The 27,500-nt window shown below is 37.3% G+C and overlaps 1 protein-coding gene across 2 annotated transcripts in view; it reads right to left on the bottom strand.

Moving 5' to 3' along the window:
* The window catches only part of lmf1 (lipase maturation factor 1), a 584,074-nt gene that overhangs the window by 485,568 nt on the left and 71,006 nt on the right, over positions 1–27,500 (bottom strand). The window contains exon 3 of one of the 2 annotated variants that reach the window (XM_048551891.2): positions 6,765–6,775. The exons of the other annotated variant lie outside the window; for it this stretch is intronic. Coding sequence (XP_048407848.2) covers positions 6,765–6,775 — 11 coding nt within the window. The remainder of the gene's footprint in view (positions 1–6,764; positions 6,776–27,500) is intronic. 2 annotated transcript variants of the gene reach the window in all.

The raw sequence follows: 27,500 nt of genomic DNA, 5'->3' as shown, positions 1-27,500 counted from the left end.
ATGATGTGAATTCCACAAAACACAAATTCATAGCTGTGAAAACAATTAGTCCTTTCACAAATTAGTACTTTTCCTAATTAGAATCACAGTGAAGTTTCCTGATTTCTTTACTATAATCAGAATTGAATGGAAAATAATCTACATTCTCTTTTTATCCTTTGCATGTAGAAGTAACAATATATTATTTCCTGTGGCCTACACACCTTAGCCTTGGGCTTTAGTTTTATTCCTCCCAGTACGAGCCCTACGAAAATTAATGAAGAACATAAATCGTCTGTTGGTTCCAAGTTATTTGACAATTAACCCAGCAATGTTTCAAGCTGTAGGTTCCATCTGGGAACAAGCCTGATTGATTATGGCGCTGATGGCAAAATTTGTTGGGGCCAACTGAACTAATAATTAGACAGTTATTGATTTCAGAGGTGATGGTAGGAGTGGTGAGCTGACAGTAAACAGAACCAGATAACAGGCTAAGGACAAAAACCTCCCACTGACAGACCATTTATCAGACTCCTCAATGGGGCATAAACCCAAAGCGCATGTAGATTATGAGTACAGAGTGTAGGCAAAGTCAATTTTATTCAAAGAAAAGCAAGACTAGTGCATTACTCTACCACATACTGTTGACTATTTGCCACCATGGCTACTTCTGAAGTCCTTTAGTAACTAATATTCTTGAATACGTTGTCACATTGTTAACAATTAGCTTTCTTGCTACCATGTTTCAATTGCCAGACAAGCACTACCATTTAATTATGCTGCTCACCAATAGTCTATCAATTTGTAAAAACTTTATCCCTACTGTATTTTGGAAGGAGTTTTATCTGGTTTAGGAATAATTTGAGATTTAGTTGGCTGTCAGTTTAAGTGTGAGCAACATGCCGTCAATGTTTGACCACTTTTTCCTACAGTTAGCCAGAATGCCCTCAAAGTTTAGGGCATCAAAGAGATCAGCTGGACCCATAATGTACATGCTATCACATTGTTAGACTAAGTTCACTTTGTTATGCAGCAATTTTCCTGTAGCTTTTATTTCCTTTGTTTCAAAATGTATGACATGTCTCATTAAAAGATGCTCAACTACTTTAAAGCATTCCACCTCTAAAGCATCTACCTCCCAAAAACTGAAGACAACATTATGTAGATAATAAAATGTGAGGCTGGATGAACACAGCAGGCCAAGCAGCATCCCAGGAGCACAAAAGCCGACGTTTCGGGCCTAGACCCTTCATCAGAGAGGCATCAGAGACAACATTATGTACATTTCCAGCATTATCCCACGAATCTACAAAGTACATGTGCAACAGCTTTTTTTGCTGAATTTGCTGATTCCAAAATGAACAATCCATATTTTATAAAGTATTATGCAGAAATTTGACCTTTTAAGATGTTTTAAGTTTCTCTTGCCCACTGATTTTTGAAGACTGGCCGAAAGGCCAAGCACTTTAAAAAGTGTATACAAAATGGAGTGAAATGCATTCAATTCATTTAGAATTCACTCACATTACCATGTGGACATAATTGTGGTATACCTACTGTAGTCATATCTTGCAGAAAATAGTGAGATAAGCAATAACCCAGCTATATACTCTTGGGCAAAAAAAGTTACAGATCAATTGTGTGATCACTGACAAGCACGGGCAATGGGTCAGCATACAATGTTAAATACCAACTATATTTGAGAAGAAAGTTAACTTGGAAATTTATCATAAATGTGAAATAATAGGGATACAAAGCATAGGTCAATTACCTCACCACATGGCAAACAGAGGGTACAAATAAGAGAGGTTGAAAGAAACAAGAAAGCAAAAGTCAAGAAATAGAACAAAACACAAGAACATAAAGGAGTTTCAAAGGTATGTTTTACATTCAATTTTTTGGTACAGATGGTTACCACAAAAGGATACAGTGAGAAACAGTGAATAACCAGGGATCAAAAAATAGATTATGGTCTAAAACTGGCCTTTAACCAAACCTACAAATTCAAATCTCATATTGGCACGAACATAATCTTTTACCTAGGACCACCCATAAAATATTAAGTATTCACTATTCCATTTTCTGGTTTTACTTCTTATATTTTAAGTGCTTTATTTCCCCAATTGCTCTTTTTATGAATATTCATTAATCTAGGTCACAAATGAATGTTTTGTTTGAATACATCAACTGGGCAAAGGAACTTAAAAGGAATGCATTCTGGAAGTAACAACCTAAAAATAGCAGGTCCAGACCTCAGATCAGTGGAAATTTTTGACCCTTGATAATGGAGTATTCAGTTCAAGTTGTGTGTTAGTACAGCTGCTCTTCACTTGCAGATAATCAGTCTACCTTTTTTGTTTCAAATGATTTGATTATATAATTATATCCTGATGGGCAATTATGTTATCTCTAACAGTTTCATCAAGCAGAAGATACAACTTACAAAGGAGTTCTGTAAATTACAATACTCAGAGATTGCTCCAACAGTGCTCAAAATTCACAGACACGCCCATTAATACCAGTAACTTAGAAGTAAATTGAAGCACAAGAGCATCCAGGAAGAGAAAATCCTGCAACACTATCTGTATAGATCTCAAACCTCATACAGTCACTTTCTCATTATAAACTTCAACTCCTTCTCATTCTAGTAATACACTTAATAGCTTGCAAAATTCACCAAAATTACCTGCTTTAATCACAATCTAGTAACATTTTATTGAACAATATCCCTTTCAGGAAAGGGAAAATCCGATATGTGACTTCATGATTTTCGACTTTTCACTGATACTGAATCTTTCAATATGAAGAATTTGAACAGATCAACATTGACAACTAATAATCATCACAATTCTTGAACTTGACCAAACCAGGAACAATGATATTTTCATCAAAAAAATTACTGCGGATGCTGCAAATCTGAAAAAGAAAATCTGAAGATACTAAAAGTACTCAGCAGGTCAAGTGGTGTGGAGATACTAGCAGAGGTAAATCTATAGCTCGATGTCATTGCCTACTTGATGCAAGGTCAGATTTTGTTCATGAACACAATTGGTGACAAAGTAACTATGAATATGAAATATATGTAGCTGTCACGTTAGTTCGGCATAAAACACATCAAAAATCAAAATGTTTAAATAAAACTTCACTTGTTTATTTAAAAATAAACATTGCTGGCCACAAAAGAGCACACAATGGTTCAGTAGTTAACACTGCTGCCTCACAGCACCAGGGATTGGGGTTCAATTCTGCCCTCAGGCAACTGTCCGTATGGAGTTTGCACATTCTCTCTGTGTCTACTTGGGTTTGTGCCAGGTGCCCTGGTTTCCTCCTAGAGTCCTAAGATGTGCAGGTTACGTGGGTTGGCCATGTTAAATTGTCCATAGTATCCAGGGTGTGTAAGTCAGATGGATTAGCCATGGGAAATGCAGGGTTATAATGGGAGGTTAGGGGGATGAGTCTGGGTGGGATGCTCTTCAGAGGCCTGGTATGGATTGGACCAAGTAGCCTGTTTCCACACTGCAGGGATTCAATGAAAACATGGCCACTGCAGATCACATGATGCAAACTGACTACAATTGTGGAAAGTTGCGACAGTGATTACAAGGACAGAGCTTAAATCCATCCCCCTGTAATCTCAACTCTTTCACTGTGTGGGCTTTGCAGTCAACAATCACAAAAGAATAGTAGATGGTAGTCTCCCAGCAAGACAGGTGACAAAACAGAGGAGCTAATAAAAGCCCCAACCAGCTCTGATGGTGAACAATGATTCTTTACCAAAGCGAAAGAACATAATTGTCAACTCTTTAATGGGCTTAACTCATAAACCTCTGGCCGTTGCAAAATTTTTTTTTTTTTGCTTGGATCTCCAGCAATCTTCTTTTAACCTCATATTAGAGAACTCCATGCAGCACTGCCTCAAGTCCAAGTCTCCTCTAAACCCAATCCCAGAGTCCTAGACAAAAACAGAAGAACTGCAGATACTGGCAATCAGAAACAAAAGCAGAAAGCGCTGAAAAAACTCAGTAGGCATGTCAGCATCTGTGGAAATATGACTACAGCGAGGAAAAAGATTGGCATACATGCTGAAGTTGGTTTGGGACAGGGGTAGGAGTACACAATAGATGATGAAGGCACCCAGAGAGACCAAACAGCAACTGGAAAAATGGGTAAAGGTCAGCCTGGAAGAATCAGTAGCTGTTAATGGGTATGTAACGATTAGGTCTGATGTGTGGGGAGTTGCAGTATGAATATGGATGAGGGTGCTCGGGCCATAAAATTATTGAACTCAATGTTGAATCATAGATGTTACAAGGTACTCAAGTGCAAATTAAGTGTTATTTGTCAGTTAACGCTGAGCTTCACTGAAGCACTGCAGCAAGCCTGAGACAGAGATGTTGGCCAGGGAATAGAGTGGTGTGTTGAAGTGGCAGGCAACCTAAAGCTCAAGGTCATTTCTGCAGACAGAACATAGGTGGTCTGCAATGCAGTCACCCAGTCTGCCTTTCGCCTCCCCAGTGTAGAGAAGTCAATGTAAGCCTCCCACCCCTTACCTTAAATTTGTTCCCCTGGTCAGTGTTCCCTCTACAAAGGGGAAAGGTTCCCTCTTGTAGATGCAATTTACGTCCCTCAATTTTACACTTCTCAATCATACATCCCCTCAGTCTCCTCTGCTCCAGGGAAAGGAACCTTAGTTTATCCAAAAAAACCCCAAAAAACTGCAAATGTTGAAAATCAGAAACACAAACAGAAATTGCTAAAAAAAAACTCAGCAGGTCTGCAGCATCTTTGGAGACAAAGCAGATTTAATGTTTCGGGTCCAGTGATCCTTCTTCAGAACCGAACTCCTGCTAAGTGTCTTCCGCACTCTCTCTGTCCAATTAAATCCTTCCCAAAACGGCACACAATACTCTAGCCATGCCTAACCAATGTGAATGTGTGAATAAATAACACCACTGGTTTAAGTTAAAGAGGATATCCTTTCTCTCACTATTAAATGGATGTCACCCCCAAAGAAAGGGGTTTGAAAACACACGACAATCTATTTGAAATTAAACCACTCCCCTCACAAACAGAAGGTAAACAAAATAAAGGAGTTTATCTGTCTCTTGTTCCTGTTTGTACTATATACATACAGGCAGGTTTAGTAATTTTTTTACAATTTAGTACCTTAATTTCATTTGTTCATACTACGCGAGTATCTTTCAGAAGGCTAACTTTTACTGTCCATCCTTATTTGCTCATGAGAAGACAATAATCAGTCTCTTTCTCGAATCTGCAATCCAAGTGGTGTAAACACAGACACAGCGCTGTTACAAAAGGAGTTCCAGGATTCTGACCCAACAACACTGAAGAAATGACAACACGTTCTCAATTCGAGGTAATATACAACTTTGACAGGAAACTAAAAATGGTAATGCTTCCACATGCAGGCTTGTTTTATTCATCTAGGGGTGGCAGAGGTCATGGGTTTGGAAGATGTTGTCTAAGGAATCTTCTGGTGTATATTTACACTTTATGCTAAAAACCTCTCTTTAATTTTTCATAATCTAAATGTAACTTCAGGTATTTTTGCAATAGATAAGCCTGACTCCCAGGGTTTCTCACTTTAAGTGCTACTGGCAAAAACTTGAGGCACAGAGTAAGTAATCACTGCAATGTCTTTGCAGCCCAGTTTGAACTATAGCTAAATTTAGATTCTCCAAGAGGTTCAGGTGAGCAGCTACTTCTTACATTGGTGCTTTAACATTTTATCCCCAATTCTTTATTGTTTATATAAAAAATACATATAACCATGTACCATAACTAGAAACCTAATCTTTCAAGAAGACTTTTCTTTTAGAAAAAAATCTGCACTGGGACCTGCCACGGTGGTTCTGCGGTGAGGATTTGTGGAATTACCAAAAAAAAGGTCAAAATATCTAAAAGCATCCAATCCCTCTGCTGACGTTGCTAGGTATTCAGTAGAAGATCAGGACAACCCTGTGGAAATTCATTCCATTTGAATCTACGGACATCCTTTCAGCCAATCAGGTAACAGAGCCAGTAATCAGAAATCTTTTGGCAGTCATTTTCTTCAGCACATTTGGGAAACCCAAAGTTCCATTTGCCAGCATTTGGCCCACATCCGTCCAAACCCCACTGCACAAATATACCCATCCAGATGTCTTTTAAACGTTGTAGCTGTAAATGCTGTTTTTACGTGCTGAAGGGTCTTTTTATTGGTCACATATTCAACTCATCAAATTGGATCAGTTCACACTATGCTTTTATCTGGAAAGTCTCCCTTCTCCATTTCCAGTATACAAAAAAAGCCATAAGTAATTACAGACAATTTTCAACCCCAATAATGGATAGCATAGATAAGTAATATCAACTCATAAGTGTGTATGTACATGCAACATGGATTACTTAATCATTTACTGTTACAGCTACTAATACAGTTTAATGAACAAAAACAAAGTTGCTGGGAAAGCTCAGCAGGTCTGGCAGCATCTGTGAAGGTAAAAAACAGAGAACATTTCTGGTCTGGTGACCCTTCCTCAGAACTGTTCTGAGGAACAGTCACCTGACCTTTAACGTTCTCTGCTTTTTTTTAAACCTTCACAGGTGCTGCCAGACCTGCTGAGTTTTTCCAGCAATTTTGTTTTTGTTCCTACAGTTGTTTTGGATTTTAATACAGTTTAATGCTTTTTTAAGGCAAAAATAATAAAAAATGTAAATAAAACCATGTTCTTTCTACTCAGTACCAGTAGATCTTCAGAATCTCTGAAACTCCATTCACTTACCGAAGGAATACCTAAAAAACAAAAAAAAATTGTAGTAGAATCATTAAACATATTTTTTATGCATTGAAAATTGATTTTAAAAGTTATTGTTAGCCATAAGGGAAACAGAAATTGCTGCAGAAACCCAACAGTTCTGGGAATTTCTGCGAAAAGAAAACGAAGTGCAAGAAGGGTCACGGCTCTCGAGATATTAACTGTTTTCTTTTCACTGATGCTGCCAGACCTGCTGCGCTTCTCCAGCAATATGCTTTTGTTTGTTTCCGATCTCTAGCATCAATAGCTCTTTTAGATTACACATAATGGTTTCAACCAGTCAGATTAAAGTAACCAGTAATAGACAATTACATAATCTCATTGCCAATGGTGTTTATGATTTGAAAAAAACAACATTGATTAGTGCCATGTTGTAATGAGATGATGCCTCACATCCATAACCCAATTGGCTTACAATTTCAACTCTGGCACTGTGGGGTGGGCAGTGAGCAAAGTCCATGAAGTGGGGGGTATATTGGGGGGTAATGGCCATGTATCACCAACTGAAGTCATGGTACAAACTGCTGGATCTCCTTCTGATCTAAGGTGGTTGTGCAATAAATCTACAAAGACTCTGGAGTAAAGAAATGCAGGAATATGTGCTGGCAACATCAATAATGCTGCCATTTAATTACTGGCATGGTAATTTGAGTTTGAGGCATTAGGAAAAAATCCAAAGCAGAAATGTCAATCTACATATAGAATATAAATTAAAGATAAATTGTTACCAATACCAAAACAAAACAGATTCGTCAAATTAAATGTTCAGAGGAAGTTACAATTGTTTCAGCTTTTGAAAAAATCTTAATCTGAAGCAAAAACAGAAATTACTGAAAAAGGTCAGCAGGTCTTGCAGCATCTGAGGACAGAAATCAGAGTTAACATTTCAGGTCCAGTGACCCTTCTTCAGAGCTTCTGGTAGGTCAGAAAAAGTTGCTTTCTATGCAAAAAGATAGGGTGGGGGAGGAGGTAAGGAGTAAAAATAGATGGAGATAAAGCCTAACGAGAGAGAAGAACAGTTGGTCAGACAAAGGAGTGGATAACAATCAGCCTGGGAGAATGAATAGTTTCTAATGGGGTCCATTAGTGGCCAACAGTGGGTTGTGTGTAATAGCAAATCATGTGAAAACAAGGCCTAGTGTGGAGTTTGGGGTAAGAACATGGGAGGAGGGGCCACAACTCCATAGAGTCCAGAAGGTTGTAGAGTTCCCGAGCAGAAAATGAAATGTTGCCCTTCCAGTTGTGCTGAGCTCTCCTAGAGCACCACAGCAAGCCTGAGACAGAGATGTTGGCCAGGGAACAAGGTGGTATGTTGAAGCTATGAACTTACGCTATGAAGATTCTGTTGCAATTTGGAAATGCTTCAGATACCTTCAGCTCAGGCACAAATATTCACAGCGAGACCATAATTATGAACTAAAGGGTGGCACAACTTTATTGGAGATATGTTCCAAAGATCACTGAACTATTTTACTAATAAGTACTGGAAATTTTGCAGTTCATAATTTAACTGAATACTTTCCATTTCCAGCAAAGGGCATTCTGACAGGCTATATTACTCAGAATACAACAACAAATCAAATGTCTTTAAATAAAGTGATGAGGTAATATTTGATTGGAAAATTTTACTAAATAAGTCCCTGTTTTAAAATCACAAACATCCCTAAACTCTAGATGATCTTAGCAGTCATAGTCTTTAAATGGATCAGATGTCCATAAATTAAACACACATGAAACATAATGTTCCAGAGGTTACATCTGATTACCTGCCTAACAAATTAGCAAAGACTTACTGAAGAAATTTCGCTTTCGAAAAATATTTATACTTCCTTTTCCCGTTTTAAGTCCTAACTGGGATGAACAAATGGGACACAAATATGGACTTTTTAATTACGACAACCCTGATAACCAAAGCAATGTTCAAAAAGCAGAAAACTACCTGGCAACATTTCCTGAAGAACAAGATCTCTGAAACAATGGATAAATAGCCTTTTGCCCACTAAATAGAACAGCTTGTCAAAATCAGGCAAGGCTCTCTGAAATGACACGCTTTCAGCTCATTAGGGGGATGGGTTAGTTGCGATACTAGCAATTGAAAAATTCTGCAAGCAAATATTAAAATTCAACATAACTCAAGACATTCTTTGAAAGTCTCTATTCAGGATACCTATGGCAATGCAGTTACTGTATCCTTTTTTTTCTTAAATAACACAAGGCATTATTTACATTGGAAAGTAATTGTGTAAACTTTATTAGCATATTACAAAACATCATGAGGCAAGAGAAGTTTCTGGATCCTCCCCACTCAACACTGGCACTTTGATTAACAAATCCAAACCAAACAAACACATTATACTGATCCAGTTTCCAACAGGTCAATGAGGGAAAAATATCCAATTGTACAGTTTGCTGAAGGGGAAATTATTTACTATCTATCAACTGATAGAATACAAGACGTCTTCCATGCAAAAACAGTAACAAAAAAAACCAGCTTCTGAAGTGAAAAGAATAGCACTTAATAGTAATAGGAAATTTCAAAAATGTTGCAGCTGTTCTGATGTGGTGTAGATGAGAACTGTATATTTCAAATTTATAAATGCAGAGAAGTATTTTCGAAAGTAAAAACGGCAATCAATAAAGAAACGATAATGTTAGGTGAATATATTTAGTTCACCACACTACCATCCCACAATCGATAGGTAAATTCAGGCAAATGGGATTTATTTATACCCTCCAATGCAAATCACAGGGTAGTGAAAATAGCTTTTCCTCATCACTATCTTGTGCTAAAGCAGCATTCTTGACCTAGGCATCTTTGTTAATCTAGGGGCGCAGTTCACCATCACCCTCACCCCAATCCACCCTACGCTTTCTATTATCAAAAGACCCATTCTCACCTTTGTAATATCGCCAACCTTTGGCCATAACCAGGCCCATCCACCACTAAACCCTGCACGCAGACCTTTCATTCATCATCTCCACAAGTCAATCCTCCAAAGTCCGATCTTTTATCCGTCATTACAGATATACAGAACAGGAAATGACATCACCAACTCAAGGAAACCTAAACAGATAAACAGAAAGCGGGACATAACACCAGCACTTCACCGGAGGCTCACTGATGTTACCTAGAATGGTGACGAAACATCTGAAAACTAACTTTCCAGCTCAGCGAGAAAACTCAGATCCAGAAACTCAACGTGAGCTACAAATCTTCTCAAAACTCGCTATTACAGATATTGCATGTAGCTCTTCAGGTATCTTGGAGGAGACAGGGGAACGGTATTGTGGTCACTTTGAATGCCAAAATCAAGGCATCCCCACTTTTGTTGATGTCAGTCACTAGCTCCTTGATTTAATTAAATCTTTGAAGGTATATTTCTTCATGCACTTCTAGGTAGGTATGTTAGGTCCTGCGCAAGTAATGGTGGGTAAGACTAACCAGCTAGCCACTAGCACAAGATAACCTGCTCCATTTTCAATTTCCCATCCTCTTCTTTTACATCTCCCAAAACAACCTGTATAGAAAGACATGCAATTCCATACACAATTCGAAATCAGATTGCAGCAATAACATCTCAGCATTTTGGCCTTTTATTATTGTTCATTATTTCTAAGCTGACAGGCTCAGCATACACAATACTTAAGAAATTTGGACCATTACACACAGTCTGTTGCAAAACCATTTCCATTTTAAAGTGTTGCTTCTATAGAATGGGCAAGGGCATGATAGACTGGGCAAGACGGTTAAGCCACGTGTGATTCAAACGGGGATCCAGCAACATGACTTCCTACTCATTTTGTACTGGCACGAATAATCCCTCTAATCAGCAAAATTCATCCTGCAAGAGTAGAAATATTAACCATCACTACATTAACAACACATAGAAATTGCAGTTGATAATAATGTTTCTCACTTTGACAACTTCCAGGATTACATGGGCAGGAGGGATGAAATGATGGCCTAGTGCTATTATCACTGGATTGTTAATCCAGTGACCCAGATAACATTATGGGAACCCAGGTTCAAATTTCACCATGATACATGGAGCAACTTGAATTCAATAAAAAAAATCTGGAATTAAGAATCTATGATGACTATGAATCCACTGTCGATTGTCAGAAAAACCCATCTGGTTTACTAATGTCCTTTAGGGAAGGAAGGTGCCATCCTTACCTGGTCTGGCCTACATGTGACTTTAGCGATGTGACTGACTCTGAACTGCCCTCTGGCAATTAGGGATGGGCAATAAACGCTTTCTATCCAACAATGCCCTCATCCCGTAAATGAATAAAGGAACCGCTGCTGAAATTGACTAAGCCAAAATACAGGCAATAGCAGAAAAATGATGGAAACCCCATAATATTCTTAAATTGGCAGTCAACCCAACACTGCAATCTTACCACCAGAAGAGACTGCCATCTGTTTCATTTATCTTCTTGATGCTTCTTTCCTAAATGTGCCAGCTTCTTTAAAATGTACTTCTTTCGTGTCATACACTCTACAATAAAAGCTCATGTGCACATTGTTCTCACGTCTTCCTAACTGGTATGGCTCAGCAGCTCAATGAATAAAGTCACCAAACCACAATGGAATCAATAAACTACATTTACAAAATGTGTGTGGTGGTTTTCGTCCATTCATGAATTGCTCCACATCTTAGATTGTCATTAATTATGGTCAATCTGCTCATTCCTTTCTGAGTCATGATTGTAGTTTTCTTTCTTTGGCGCATGTATTACTTCGTGGATTACTTACTTAAAACTGTTTCTTTCTGGTCCGGAGTCAACAACTTAACTTTGCTCTGTTATCAGTTAAAATTTTGTAATAAATATAAGTCACCAGTTCCACAATTGGTACAACATTGCTGTCAATATCAGCATTTTGAATTTCATCAGTCCATGCCTAATTCAGCTCCACATCACATCCCTGTTTCCTTGACAGCACATACCGCAATGACAGAAATGTTACGGCAGTTCTGAAGAAAAAGCACAACGGGTGTTTGTATTTAACAGGTGAAACTATTTTAATATAAATATAAGGACTGAATATATAAATGACAGCAAATACAGTTGCAACAATAAACTAAAATACATCTTACCTAAAAAGCAATACTAACCCTTCAAAAGCTAAATCTACACTAACTAAAGTGTCATTGTTGACAAAGATAGTTTTATAAAAGGTTTGAATTAACTAAGCCAATTTCTCCAGAGTATATCAGAACCAAAAAATAACAACCAGATTTTACCTGTATCATTCAACTCATGATTTAATTTCAGCTAATTCTGGTATATAAGTTATCAACAATATCTGCACTGCAATTTGTTTTAATTCTGAAATTATTGAGTTCTTAGTTTTACCAAGTTACAAACCATCTCCTCAGACCTCCGCACTGCTGAACTTGTGAAAATACCCTGTAATTACTTCACTTTGGCAGGTTTATATGAATTGACTATGGTTCTTGTTTATAAAAACAGCATGTACACTGCAAGGTAATATTTCTCCAATTACCAGTGCCCTGGAGTTCTTCAGCAAGGTCCTTCCTTCCGTCTCCATAATCAAATACCCTAGAGGAGAAAGTTTCCTCTGCATTTCTTTTTCCTTCCTAGCAATATGGACAGTGTAATTACTAAGTTTAGGAACCCAGTTTGGAGAACTTCAACCACAACAAAGAGAATGCTGAAACCAGACAAGTGGTTTCATTTACCACCATTCCAGCTTATTTCCTCCCCTACAACTGTTGCAGAATATTTAGGTTTGGCACCAACTAAAAACAGCTGTTGAAGATGTAAATTATTTTTTCTTTGTCTAATGATGGTCTTCAGTTACATGCTTTATATAAAGCAAAAGTTTTCTTTTATTTAAATTTTCCTTAAAATGACTTTTTCATCCACTTGCATAGTTTATTTAATGACCTTCTGTGACTCATTTCAACACACAGGGTGATTATTTTAACAACTTTTTGTTTTTAACAAGGGCATCGAGGCCTGTAATACTTACAAGGCATCCTAAATAGCTTTAACCTTTTGCCCTTGCCCCTTAATAAGTGCTTCAAATGTCAATCTGTTCTTGACAGAGAGTACCCTGAAGAGGGCAAATGGTTAAACTTTCAAAAACAATTTGAACCCCTGCCACCACCCTTCCCCCTCCCCACCTCCCTGCTTCTCCCTAACTTTTTCTGTTATGATGTCAACTTAGGCAGGAGCATGCAAAGGACCAGGTCAATTATTTACCCTGACAAGCCTCAATTAAAACAGAGGTTGAGCATTCAATTTTGGGGGCTGGGGTACAGAGGGAAATTAAAAGACACTGCATTATAAACACCGAGACTAAACTGTGCACAGTACTCTTACAGTCCGGACAGCTAAATCAAAATTTTATAAATGAATTCAGAATCTAATCAATATGATCTCAAATAAAATGGCACACAAAGAAGCATTTTTTTCGTTCAAATAACGTCACGGCACAGTTGAAAACTGAGCAATTAAAATTTTACCTCAGACGTAGTTAGTGAATGAAGTTTCACGGGAGCAAATCTTTGCTTCAGTGAATTAAAAGCAGTGCTAAGTTCCACACAATGAATTCTTTGTCCTTTTGTTTTGAACAGAAAACTCATAGGTAGAAACTGGAGGAAGCTACTGTGAAAAGGGAAGAATCCCAAGGTGTTGTACAGCTACAAAGAATAGACCACTGAAAATATACACAGATTGGCATCAAGGTGCCGAACCAATGACTGGCCCAGATATCCGAGGTCTGTTTCTTAGTGAAATAACTATGTGTCGGTCATGCATTCTGCCCATTCCACATCTTCCTTGTGTGTACAGAATTGAAATAATGATAGGATTTTGGCAAAACCCTTAAAAACTACATCAGAGATGCATGCCAATTTCAGGCAGTTAATGTAACATCACTGCAGTGTTCGGCACTGATGTAGGATCTTGTTACTTCAGTGGTGGTCCAGAAAGCCTGCTTTATATTCAACACAGTATCTACATAGTAAATAAAAGACAGTAAAAAGAAAATGTTTTATAGTGTAGCTTTCAGATTTTAAAAATAAATTCTTTATATTCCTGTATTCCAACAGAAAACAAGATGAATACGGATATAAATATTTGGCTTTGGATAGTTACTCCGTTTATACAAGCATAAAGCATACCTGAAACATTTAGCAACCAACTTATCACAAGCTTAATCTCCTATACAGACCCAAAGATCCATAGAAAAGTTCCTAAAATTTACACATCACAATGATTCTGTTCCACTACCAGCCCACATTTCCTAGATACAACTCCAAAGAAATGAGGTCAAATAACAAGCATAATGTGAATGATCAATGTATAAGCAGAATCTATAGATACATAAGTCTCACAATAATTTTAGTGATCCCCCCAAGCTATTTTCACTTCAATAATACTGTTATAAAGCAAAGAAAGGTACAAACACCCAGAAAGGTGCGCCTCTCCACATAATCTGTGAAAAAAGCTCCTAATTTGTTATAAAGGAGCAGTCAAATAAAATAAGCCACTGACACTCACTCTATAATCAACAAGTAAAAATTTATTTATCTAACTCTAACGGTGAGCAAATTACCAAATCTATTAACTAGCTGAATAAATCTCTTCTAACTGCTAACTATTCTTGAATAAAACAAGATTCTAATGGTAAAAAACAAAAAAACTACGGATGCTGTAAATCAGGAACAAAAACAGAAGTTGCTGGAAAAGCTCAGCAGGTCTGGCAGCATCTGTGAAGGAAAAAGCAGAGTTAATGTTTGGGGTCAGGAGACCCTTCCTCAGAACTGTTCCAATAAATACAAGTTCCATTTATATAAACCAAAACAAAATTAGAATTTAGTCTCGCAAAATTACATCTTCCGCAATGTTCTGTCTCTCCTTCAACTAATTCTTCTGTCAGAAATGCCTTCTCTGCTGAGTTATTTTGTCAGGAACATTAACTATTTGTGACGTAGGTACCTTTAATAGATGAAGCTTACTCAAAGGCTTAGAGTAAGAAAGCCAATGATTCTCTCTTTTAGAGCTGATAGCTATTCTCGTCACAGCTGACAACTGGCTCTCCCCTGATTCTCCAAATGCCTTCATCTTTTATAGCCTTGATAACTTGTCAATTTCTTACAATAGGATTGGTCCCATGTTGTCAAAGCCATCAGATTTAAATTTACTTGGCTTTTGGTATCTAAGGGCCTGGTTTAAATTAATTAGCTAAATTAGAAAGCCTGTTGTCTTGGTAAAAGACTGCTTCGCCTGCTAACAGTGTACTGTTTTGACACAAATGTTTCAATTCAGGTGCTCTATGCACCTGCAAACCCACAGAACATCCTTTTTGAATCTCTAAGCACAGAAAAAGCACATCATCTTTTTTTAAAAGGAACCATACACTGCTTTTCCCATAGAATTGGACAAACACCAACAATTTACAAACATCAAATTTTAATATCCTGCCTTCCAATCCACAGGACTCTACCCAACTTCACAACAATACGCCAACGTTTAAACTGATAATCCAAGTGACAGTCAATAGTACAGCACAAAATATCAAATTAATGTAGGTTAGATGGGCTTAAGATTGGTATGACAGGTCGGCACAACATCGAGGGCCGAAGGGCCTGTACTGTGCTGTAATGTTCTATGTTCTATGTTCTATGTTCTAATTACCCTATTTAAATCTTCATCACAGTCTTTGGACGAGTTGCAGTTTTTATTCTTGGTCAGCTTTATTTTGACATCATGCTGTTCAGGAAATTTTGCACGCAGGGATATTAATGATGCTGTTTGATTTGCTACAAAGTTAGATAGGCAAAGGCTTACATAGTCTAATGCCATAGGATATAATCATTGAGAAGTTTAATCTATTTGTTCAATAGCCACTCTTGTAGCAGGGGTTTCAATCCGTTGACTTAAAACACATATGACTCTGTGTCATCCAAGGATCACATTACTCTGCAAAATTGGAGATCAAGAGTTGGTTAGACTGGATGATTTTTTCTGACCCACTTATATTCTGAAGAAATTAGACCTACCCCCGTCACAATCAAACTGTTCATAAAGAGTCTGCTCAATTGAAATAGATGACAGCAGCTAAACATCCTTGGTATCAATCAATGATTTTTAATCTGTCACATGCCTATCACTATCTATTTGTGCATTGTGCATTTGATCTACCTGTACAGATTTCTTGTGCAATCCCAGACAGAAAAAATACAAAGTACTTAGGAAGTTTCCTACAAATTAAAATGAAAGATAGAATTATTAATATTTAAGCTGTTTGTAACAAGAACAAGGGTGGGTCTAAATAAATAAACCTAGTGATATGTCTTAAATTTATAGGATTACTCTTCACTTGTCAATTTGAGTAACTGCAGAAATGCTCAGACTATGTCCATAATCACTGAAAAATGCTTAACATAGGTATCTATATAAAAAAATTAAGTGCATTGTTATTATTTTTGAAAAGGTGGCACTGCCTACAAACAGTCTACTTGATCAAACAACCTGATTACAATGCGGCTCCTCCGCAAGGCAGCTTTGCTGAAAGCTTACCTGTGTTAACTTTATTTCTCTCTACACATGCCGCCACATCGGCATTTAGTTTTTAGTTCAAATTACTTGTGAATATGACTAGAACCCTCCAACAAAAAAAGTCATCGTCTCCAGTAGATGCATTCCATTTAATTTAATTAGAGAGCTTTATCATTTTTCAGTTAATGAAATAATGGTTAATAATCAACTATCTGTTTGGTAGTGGCTATTCACTTCAAGGTGAACTGCTCTCTGGTATCAGCATCAAACCCCAGTTAGATGGTAAACTCTTTAACCCCAGTTGATTCAATACCAAAACTAAATAGACTACCATGAGTATACAAAATCTACAGATTACAGCGCCTGTCCCGACTCTGCACCAAATTTGTAAGCTACCCATTCTGTTCAATTCTGCACAAAGACCTGTCCACGAATTTTGCTTAACCAAAACTCACTACACCTAACCAGTCAAATCTTCTATCCAGAGTAAATGCTGGTAGAGACACTGTGGATTGGCTGTGTCTCTCCCATACCTTGGTTACCACTTCTCTGAAGAGACCCAACAAGTCAGCTGTGCCAACTCAACTTTCCACAAACCACTGCAACAAGTGTTTGACAACAAAGGTGTCTCTAAATAAATAATAGTCTAATGTATGGAACAGTAGTCATCACCATATTCCTACACTGCTTTGAGACTACACAGAGTATCAAAAATACAAAGCACTAGCAAAATTCTATTAGTGATCCTTTTGCCAGATTCTCCAGATTCAAAGCGAGGACTGTTGAACAAAACGTTAATCATCTTCTTGAAGCTAGTTTAACAATCAAACAAACAAAACTTGTGTAGAATCAACCGTAATGGGCTATATTTGGATATGTGAAATGCTTCTCACCTGCCAGATCTTGTTTTCTCAATTCTTAAATGGCCAATGTTCTGGACAGTCAATGAAAATGCTTCAAAGGCATTCTGAAGCTCTCCTGGAAGCTGATTGGTATTGACATCAATGACAGGGAGATGTTTGCTTCCAAATGTTCAGAATGGCAACAACTGCTTCACACTTTGAATCACAACATTGTAATGATGAGGCAGAGCACCAGCAGAGAAGGAAAGGAAGCAAAGTCTGCACTCAATCCAAATGCCTCATGGGGCTTCTGTTTCATGAACTTAAAAATATGCAGGTTGAGAAATGACCTATTTGATCATATCAAGACCCAAGCAAAAACTTGCAATCGTGACTAGACAAATATCCTTGAATTGAACTGAACTGATGTTAATTATGATCATTAAACCTATCCACTACTTACAAAATATCGGACAATGCATGTTGACAGGGCATGGCTTCATGACATGATAAAATGTTCAACATGTCTGGCATTTTTTGTCATTAATCATTTTCTGAGGCACTTAAATTAATAATATCAACATGGATTAGAAACGAAATTTAATTGAACATCAAAACCTTTCAATATTCAGAGCTGAAAATCAACTTTTATCACATGCATATTTGTCCATTATTAAGGTGAATATTTTCATAAGATTAATAAAAAGGCACTGTGTAGACCAAAAATGCAATTGAACTTTGGACAAACCTGAAGCCCATTCCGAAGTAGATACCTTTTTCCTGCATATTAAAGAGGAGACAAACAAACCCACATCCTTTGTGGTGACAGAATGAACCAACAAAGCTGCTTTTTATCCTACTAACTTTAAGGCTACAGCCAGCTGCTCAATTTTCAAAACCATTCATGTGTACTTTTTGTATATTAAGACAAGACAATGCCATGGCATGAAATTTTCCCTGTATTCTTGTAACTTTACATCTGGCGAATATACAAAGTATATCTATCACAGGCGTGATACAAAACAGTGATGACATTAAGGGAAGCACTGCTATAGCCTGGGAGGGCAATTAATTTCAATTTGACATGAATATTTTCCAGAACAGTGGACAGAGGTTGTTACCTGATTAACACCTCATTGTTGGAGTTATGAGATTAAATTAAGTTTATGTTGTGTAACACATTGTGTCAATTAAATGAGTTTTTTCTTATACTTACAAATTCGCTTGGCTGCAGTTAGAACACTGCTGTCCCAATATATAACCCACCACCCACATGTGGCAAATTAGGACTCCAGATGCAGCTACTGCAATGATAATCAATAAATATAAAATGAGCAATAGACACAATTGTTGAGCATATGATCTCAAATACATATATTTTCTCAGTAAATGATGTGCTTATTTGTACAGTTGTTAATAAAATAGTAAAATGAAAAGTAGTGATTTTTTTGTGTGTTTTACTTCCTTGGATACTGAATAGTAGCAGATGTTTAAATAAATACTCAAGGGAAATGTTTTTTGTCTGCATTGTTTAATGTATGCAAGGCATTCTAGTTTTAATTAAAATTGTCATATATACAAAAATACTTTCACTGTAGCCACATCTTAGTCAGGAATTTTTATACTGTTTTAAAATATTGTTTAGAGTTTTGAGTATCCATCTTAGCAAGGCTGTTAAGATGAAATGGAAAATTCACCAAAGAGAAAAAATATTCCTTTTGAAGACATATTAGAGGAAATAAAGAACTAGAATTTATGTAACACCATTTTGTGCAAAATCCTTAGGACATCCCTGCTTCATAACTAAGAACTTTCCAAGTGCAAAAACTGATGCCTTGTAGGCAAACATGACACGTTGCACAGGGTACGTTCCCAAGGACAGGAAGCTGATTAACTAGTTGACATGTTTCAGTGGCATCAGTCAAAAGTTTTGTTTTGGTCAAACAAAATTGGAAAATACAAGTCTTCTTCAAATGTTAACCGATCACCACCTTCAGAGTAAGTTGGTAACTGCAGCACTTTAAAGTGTGAACAACTTCTGGACAACTAATAAAAATATTTATGGATATTTTTAAAGTCTACTGAGAGTCAGAAAAGGCCTTAAAACAACATATCATCCCAAAAAAGGGCACTGAGACAATGATGCCTCCGGGTACAGTTATCAGCTAAATTTGTAAGCACTTGAATTGGGCCAGAACACATTGCCCTCTGACTGACAAGAAACATTGCTACTTCTTCACATAAGTGAAAATGGAGAAAGTTAAAACAAATTCCATACACCGAAGTCAATTAACAGAAATCCAGTCAATATGCTCAAAATTATGAGAGAAGAAGCCATTACCCAGATCATGCAGTTAGAATTTCTAAGCTGAAATTCAGGATGGTCATCAATTATAAAAAGGAACATCAAGAGGAATCACTTTATTTAGGGTTATTAGAATTCAGACTTATAGAATCAATAATGGAACCAGGATTTAGATCAGTGTTTCGAAAAGTTTCACGTGTAAAATGCTGGCACTTTCAAATAAATAGAAATAAATAGATCAGTCAGGGAGCTGCACTGAGATGGGAGGCCAAATGGTCTCTTCATTTGCTACAAAGGTTGTGATTCTGATCACACAGAATAGTTTTCGTCAACCACTTGCTGATCAAGTTAGTCTCCAAACTTTTACAAAGACCTCCATAGAGATGAAAGGTTGTGTCACTTTTCTTCCCATTATGTGTTAAATAGGATAATGTTCTAGCCATTAAGTATCTACGATTGTACAGGAACGAGACCATGTATGGCATATGGAGAAAACATGAGGCAGATGGATTATTTAACATTTTCTTGAATCATAATTAGATATGATGAAACCCACAAATTACCATCACTTAGAATGTCAATCATTACAAATGAACTTCAAAGAACAATTCTTTTTACTACTTTGTGATTTTCTTTTCTAAGTAATTCTAGCGTACTGTAGTCAATAAAATCAAGTAGAATACGAGTATAACCTTTTAAAGACATTCTAAAATACCAAACAGTTATAACAATTCAGTTTGTGCTGTCTTTCATTAAGAACACATTGAGAACATGTGTCCTTAGCTCATCCCATGGCAGAAATTCAGACTTTTATATGTCTGCATATCTCATAATCACATTTTCATCTAGTCTGTTTGCAATCTGATGCATACTGTGTATGGAATTTTCCTGTAATTTACTGCTAATTATTTTCCAATAAACCAACAGTAATAATTTCCTTAAATCGTCAGCACAGCAGGAACTAAGGAATGCTCTGCAGGGAAAAAAAAACTGGGGTGGTCATATGAAAATAAGTTTAAAAAAAATTTGTGTGTTCCAAACAGAGGAACATATTCAAAAAGCACCAGAAAATATCCAGCAAACATTTACAAACTTTAGTTTGCAGAATCTTCAGATAATGTCACATGTAGCATTTTATTTCAAATGGGAGTACTTCAGTGCACAGGTAAAGGTCAGAAAGTAGGCCATCACATAAGTTAATAATGAGTGGGAAGGATGTGGTAATTGAGCTTTTGTACATATTTAATTTTAGTGTAAAGAAAACTAAGGGAGGTAAAGAGTTCCAAAGTTCTAAAGTTGGAGTATCTTTTAAGTAAATAACATTGAAGGATTTGAACGTCTTTGTTAGCATGAGCTAAACATCGACACTCAAACCCTCAATATGCGGAACAATTTTATGAATCAAAAGATCAGAAGAAATATGAATAGCAGTAGGCCATTCAGCCCATCAAATCTTTTCCACCATTCACTAAAATCGTCACTTGAATTCCACTTCCATGCCTCTCTCCTATGACCCTCAACTTCCTGGTCAATTTAAAACCTGTCTAACTCAACTTTAAATAATTTCAATATCCAGCCTCCATTGCTCGCTGTGAAAGAGAATTCTAAAATTAACAACTCCCTGACAGAAGAAATTCCCCATCTCCAACTTAAATGAGACAGTTTTTATTTTTAAACTGTGCTCCCTAGATCTAGATTCTCCACTTCCCATCTCTCCATACTCCTGCCGAAGTGAAAACATCCTCTCAGCATCCATTGACAAGGCTCCCAATAAATTAAATTTATTTTTCTAAACTCCAATGTGTTTATGCCCAAGTGTACCTCATAAGGCAACATCTCCCAGGAACCAGCCCAGTGAACCTTCCCTGTACTGCTTCCAATTCAAGTACATCCACCCTTAAATAATGTAGGCTGTATATATCCTTGGTGCAGTTTCACCAATGCTGCAGTTCTGCCAAGACTTCCTTTCTTTTATATTTCATCTCCTTTGTAATAAAGGCAAACATTCCATTTGAATTGCTAATTACATGCTATGCTTGCAACAACAGTATAACAATATTCTGCTTTTCTATTCTTGCTACCAAAGTAAACAACCTCACAATTTCCCATGCTACATTCTAATGCCAAATTTGTGCACACTCACTAAATCTATGAAAATCTCTCTTCGTAGATTCATCGTAGCCTCCTCACAATTTGCTTCATAGGCATTTTATATCGCCAGCAACTTTAGGTACAATACATTGGTCTTTTAACCAAGTTATTGATAGAGGTTGTAAATAGTTTTGATTGTAAACAGAGGACCCAGCAGTGATTCTGTGGCATTCCATCAGATTGCTGAAAGAAAGACACATTTTATTGAAGCTTTTCATCTTGGACTCAGTTGGACTTCCTCAAGAGTTCCAACATAAATAGAAACAACATTTTGTACTGAACAAGAAGACAGCGCTGATCAATTGGCAAAGGTATGAAAAATGCATCAGTTAGATGGCTAACAGTTAACTACCAAGTTTTGAACAAAATTTAAAACAGGCAGGTTGAGTTTGATTTGTCAAGGAATTGCTCGGAGGGATGAACCAGAGAATGGCTGTGGCCTATTCTGTTCAGTTGAAATAGGCACAGTTCTTTCAGTCTGCAAAGAACAGGGCCTTAAGTATTGACACATACACATACGTATACAGTTTACAGCATGCACAGGTCAGCCACACTGCGAGCCTGATTTCGAACTGAATGTGCCTTGCTATAACTGTTGCATTGGTGAGACTGTACCAGGATTACCATGTACATTATTCAAACAACGCTATACTTAAGCTGGAAAATGCGTCTTCCGAGCAATATTCATGTGAGAGCTTACCAACCTGACAATGTCACATTTATTCCAGCTCTACGTTCTTGTTAGTTAGCCCATCCTCTATTCATGCTGATAAATCCATTCATTAATGGATTCTAGAAATTTTCCAATGATATATCTTAGAATAACTGGCCAATAGTTTTCTGCCTTCTGCTTCTCTCCTTTGAAGGCAGATGCAAAGTAATTTAATTTCTACACTACTTCCTGTTCACCACCATACATTCTCCAGTCCCCACTTATAATGAGACCTCACTTATATTTGCTAATCGTTTTTCTTTCGCATATTGATAGAAGCCATTACAATCTACACCTTTATGCTCTTTGTTATCTAAAATTCATAGTTTATTTTTCTTTCGTTTATCAGTTTTGTGACCTTCTTTGTTGGGTCCTAAATGTGTCCTAATCCTCAGGGTTACCACCACTCTGGTATTCCTATCAGACTCTTTGATCTAAAATAATTTTTAAAATTTTCAATTAATCATGGTTGATTCATCTTTGCATTTGGGTGTTTGAATCTTGGAGGAATGCATTTTTGTTGCTGACCTTGTAGAATTTACTTAAGAAGTGGCCATTGCAAATGCACTGACAATGTTTTTAATATGTATTCCGAACATACTCCAGCCAATTTGCTCTTCAGTTTTCCCTTGGTTCAGAATAAAATCCCTAGTTTCAAAGTGAACTATGTGGCAACGAAAATTCATTTAAAATGCCAGATTATGGTCACTATTTCCCAAAGGCTCTTTAACAGCAAGATTATCAATTATTTTTCATGCCACAACACCAAATTCAAAATTGTCAAATCCTTAGTTGGCTCAATGCACTGTCCCAAAAGCCTATCTTGCACACACTGAAAGAATTCATCCTTCACAGTATTAGTGCAGACTTGATTACCACAGCATGTATGTGATTTAAAATCATCAATTATTACTATATTACGCACATTACATGCATTTCTACTTTCCTGATTTATAGTCGACTCAACATCAATACTACAATGTACTGTCGTTTCTTAACTGCAGACAAACTAATCCGGCATCTTGATCCTTCGCTAGAAGATCGTCTATTGCTAATGCATTGATATTGTCCCTTATTGGATGTGCTATCTCAGTTTTACTTCTTTGTTATCTTTCCTAAACGCAGAATATCAGTGGATATTAAATTCCCAATCTCATTCAGCCAAACCCAGGTCCCTGTAATAGCAATATGATTGCTCAAAGAGGAATATGATTTAAATTTTCCCCATCTCAATAATGAATGTTTTATTTCTTCACAGCACCTTTTGATCACTTTGGTTATTATTGCTACTGGATATCTTTTCCACACATTATCGATATAACTTCAGTCCATCTTGCCTGAACACTGGGTGACAATGTAATGATTCTGACAATATTCTAGTTCTTGTTTCACAAGAATTGGCTAGCAGCTGCTTCCTATTCACATGGCACATTTGGTCTTGGGTATCTTCCTCAGGGCGGATTATTTCTCCTTCCGTTCTCACAAGTTTTTCTTCCCCTAACATCAAATTTTCTTGTTACAACAAACTTATCTGGTAACTTTGGAACCGTTAAGACTTTTAATTTGAAAACAACTTCATGTTTTATTCTTTTGCTGGAAGACCCATTTCTGTCTAACACTCACAATGCTATCAGCAATCTGTTCTGTATGATTGTGTCTTCAACACCCTGCATCGTCTTCACTGCCAGTGCTGCCTGCTTAAACCTATGTGCCAACCTACAATATTGTTAAGTAAAACATACATTTCTGCGGTGAAAAGCATACAAATACAGGTATTGCATTCCACAGCTGAAGTTGAGGGTCAGACTATATATGAGTGTATTAAAAAAACATGAAATCTGGCAATGAGAAAATGGGGCCATTGGATTTTCTGGATAAATTTACACACTACAATTAATCACAAATGATTCACAATACTGAACAAAGTGTTTATGCCTTCTGACATCAACAAAATGTTTGGAACAGCATTCGAAGATAACTCAACATTAACAAATTAATTAGTTGTTTTATAGTTTAAAAAAAAGTAAAGCAGCCATGGTGGACAACGGCTGAGGGTCACTAATCTTCAGGTGAGGAGCAAGGTTGAGAAGGCAGGGTCTTTATGGTAATCTCAGCTGGGACGGGATATTGTGGTGTCATTGTGAGACACTATTGACGTTATTCTGCAATACAAGCCAACTGTCCAATCAACTGAGCGAACTGACCCCAGTATTATAGTACATTGAATTGTACACTTGTGCTAGCAAATTGTCAAGGTATCTTAATGCTCCTATCCAGGGCATGGAAAAATATGTCAGATTCAGTAGGCTGCCAGAATCAACTACAGAATCTGACCTAAAGAAGTTTTGATTATTTTTTTCAGGATAGATTTTTCAAGCATAATGAAGAGCAACTATTGCAATGTGTTACTATTGACCACATTAAGGCTGGAAAGATCACACTGAACTATGATGAGGTTTCTTCTTGAAGCAAAAGATAATGAAACACTTGGTTCAAACGTATTGATAAGACAGTATAAAAGAAGGCTGCAGTACCACACAATTAAAGCACAGAAATAGGTTACTCAACCCAACTGGCTTATGCTGGTATTTATCCACATAAGCCTCTTCGATCCCACTTCATCTAGTCAAATAATATCTCTTGCTGCTCTTTGCTCCCTTATGAATTTATCTGGCCACTTCCTTATAGCATCCATGCTATTTGCCTCAACATCTCCTTACAGATGCAAGCTCCATATTCACATTTGTGATAAGAATGCTCACCACACATGATGAGAACACTGAATAAAGAAACTGAACTCAACAGTCACTGGAGTTTGAGTTATAGAGGTAACAATAAGTTATACAAGTTGTTTCCTCTAAGCAAGGGAACAAGGAATAATCGAACTTTGTTATTCTCTTTATGATAAAAGCTCTGAAATGCACAAATGGCAATAGCCATGCCGATGCTGCTGCTTGTAGGCACTCCTGGCAAGAGATTTGCTGGCATGGAACACCACACTCATCTGTTTCATGTAATGCTCTCGCATCCAGTCTTGCTCAATGCCAGCCACTCTATGACAGCCAACATACAGAATGCATAGGTCAGCATCTCTTGGTACCACAAAATGTTGTAAAGAATCTGAACTACTGAATATATTACGATGGAGCAGTTCAATCTGCTAGAAATCTAGAACAGATTAAATGCCTGTATAGTATTGTAGGTAACGGTGACATTATGGTCAATAGGGTATGCTGGCTGTCAATAAGTAAAGCAAAAATACCTCTCCAGTCACATTATTTTCATATTTTGAAATAATATTTATACATTTCTTTCAAATTATTTAAAACTGGGATGGTGAAATTAGACATAGTGAATACAATCACAGACTTAAACAAGAAGCACAAAAAGCCTCACTTTTATAAGTTACAATGTCATTGGAACCATATGTAGCAACGTTAGCACACTGTTCCCAATTTTTTGCGGCAAGCTTGAAAACTCGGGAAAAAAGTTTCACATACTTGGTTAAACACGAAATACATGATATGTACACAATAGAATGCTCATGACTTCAAGTCCTGTGTTTTAACTTCCAAGATACATGTAAATCCATTTATTTGCAAAAACAAACTTTAACTCCATACATAGCAACTATCTAAAATTACGCAAATGTAAAGCTTTAACTTTGAGGAGTAACAAATTTAATACCCTGCTTAGCTGACAACTGTTATATCTCTGAATCAAAGCATTGTGGGTCATATTCCATTCCAGGAACCTGAGCACATTGTCTGTGCACTGTGCATTATAGAGCATTGCAATGTCCTAAGTGTTATGAGTCAGCGGCTCAGGAGGCATAAACAATCCCACTGCACTATTCAAAGTCCAATTTGCAATTACAGATTTCAAACTCTATCAGGGCTAACATTTCTGTATAACAGCAAGCATTAGCGTTATTTATCTTGCTGCTTGTGGTGTCTTGCATGTGAACACACATTTGGTAACATTAGAACACCGGTCTCTCGCAGTAATCCACCATCAAGCACTTTCAGGTCTCTGAATAGCATTGAGTGAATGTAAGACTTCCTTATTTTGTTTCAAAGATATTCAGCGTCCACTAAAAGCATTTTTTCAAATTCATTTTAGGAATGTGGGTATTGATGGCAAGGTCAGCATTGATACCCATTTGTAAATGTCCTTGAAAAGTGGCGGTAAACCATCTTCTTGAACCGTTAAAGTCTAAGTGCTATAGGTGTAGACAGTGTACTGCTAAGGACAGGTCTATCATTGTGACCTAATATGCTACATGACTTCAAAACAAACTTATAGATGATAACATTACCCATATTCCTGCTGCCTTTGATCTTCAACAGGACAAAATCACAGGGTTGGAACATGCTATAAAATTAACCGAGGTGAGATGCTGCAGCATATCCTATACCTGGTTTACATTTTCCCTTGTGTGTCAATGGTTGAGAGAGTGAATGTTTATGTTGGTGAATGGGGTGCAATTCAAATAGGCTGCTTTACCCCGGATGATGAAAAGCTTCTTGAGATATGTTGGAGCTGCATTCATGCACCCAAGGAGTGTGTTCCATCACACCACACACTTTTCATTCTCTGACTCCATCTTGAAAGGACGTATTTATGTGGTTGGTCCAGTCTCTGGTCAATGGTAATCACAAGGACATTCATTGCGGAGGGATTCTGTGTTCATTGCTGTTGAATGTCAAAGAACTATGAGATTTAGAATCCCTACAGTCTACAGCAGAAACAGGCCATTGAGCCCAACAAGTCCACAAAGCCCCTCCAAAGAGCATCCCACCTAGACCCATCCCCCTACCCCTGCATTTCCCACGTCTAACCGACCTAACCTAAAATCCCGAGGCACTATGGGCAATTTAGCGTGGCCTATCAACTACCCTGCACATCTTTGGACTGTGGGAGGAAACCGGAGCACACGGAGGAAACCCACGCAGAGAATGTGCAAACTCCACACCAACAGTCACCCGAGAGTGAAATTGGACTAGCGCTGTGAGGTTGCAGTGCTAAGCACTGAGCGGCTGTGCAGTGTAAAAGGCAGCTGTGTATCAAGGATTATGAAGTATAGTAATGGTGCTTCAGGATGAGAAAACCCAGAAACCTGGATTAAAGTGTTTTGACGGGAATATAATACATTC

The sequence above is a fragment of the Stegostoma tigrinum genome, chromosome 23 (genome assembly GCF_030684315.1).
Source record: "Stegostoma tigrinum isolate sSteTig4 chromosome 23, sSteTig4.hap1, whole genome shotgun sequence".
In the NCBI taxonomy this organism is placed as follows: Eukaryota; Metazoa; Chordata; class Chondrichthyes; order Orectolobiformes; family Stegostomatidae; genus Stegostoma; species Stegostoma tigrinum.
The sequence above is the reverse complement of the archived record's forward strand: the minus strand, read 5'-3'. Positions and strand labels throughout refer to the sequence as shown.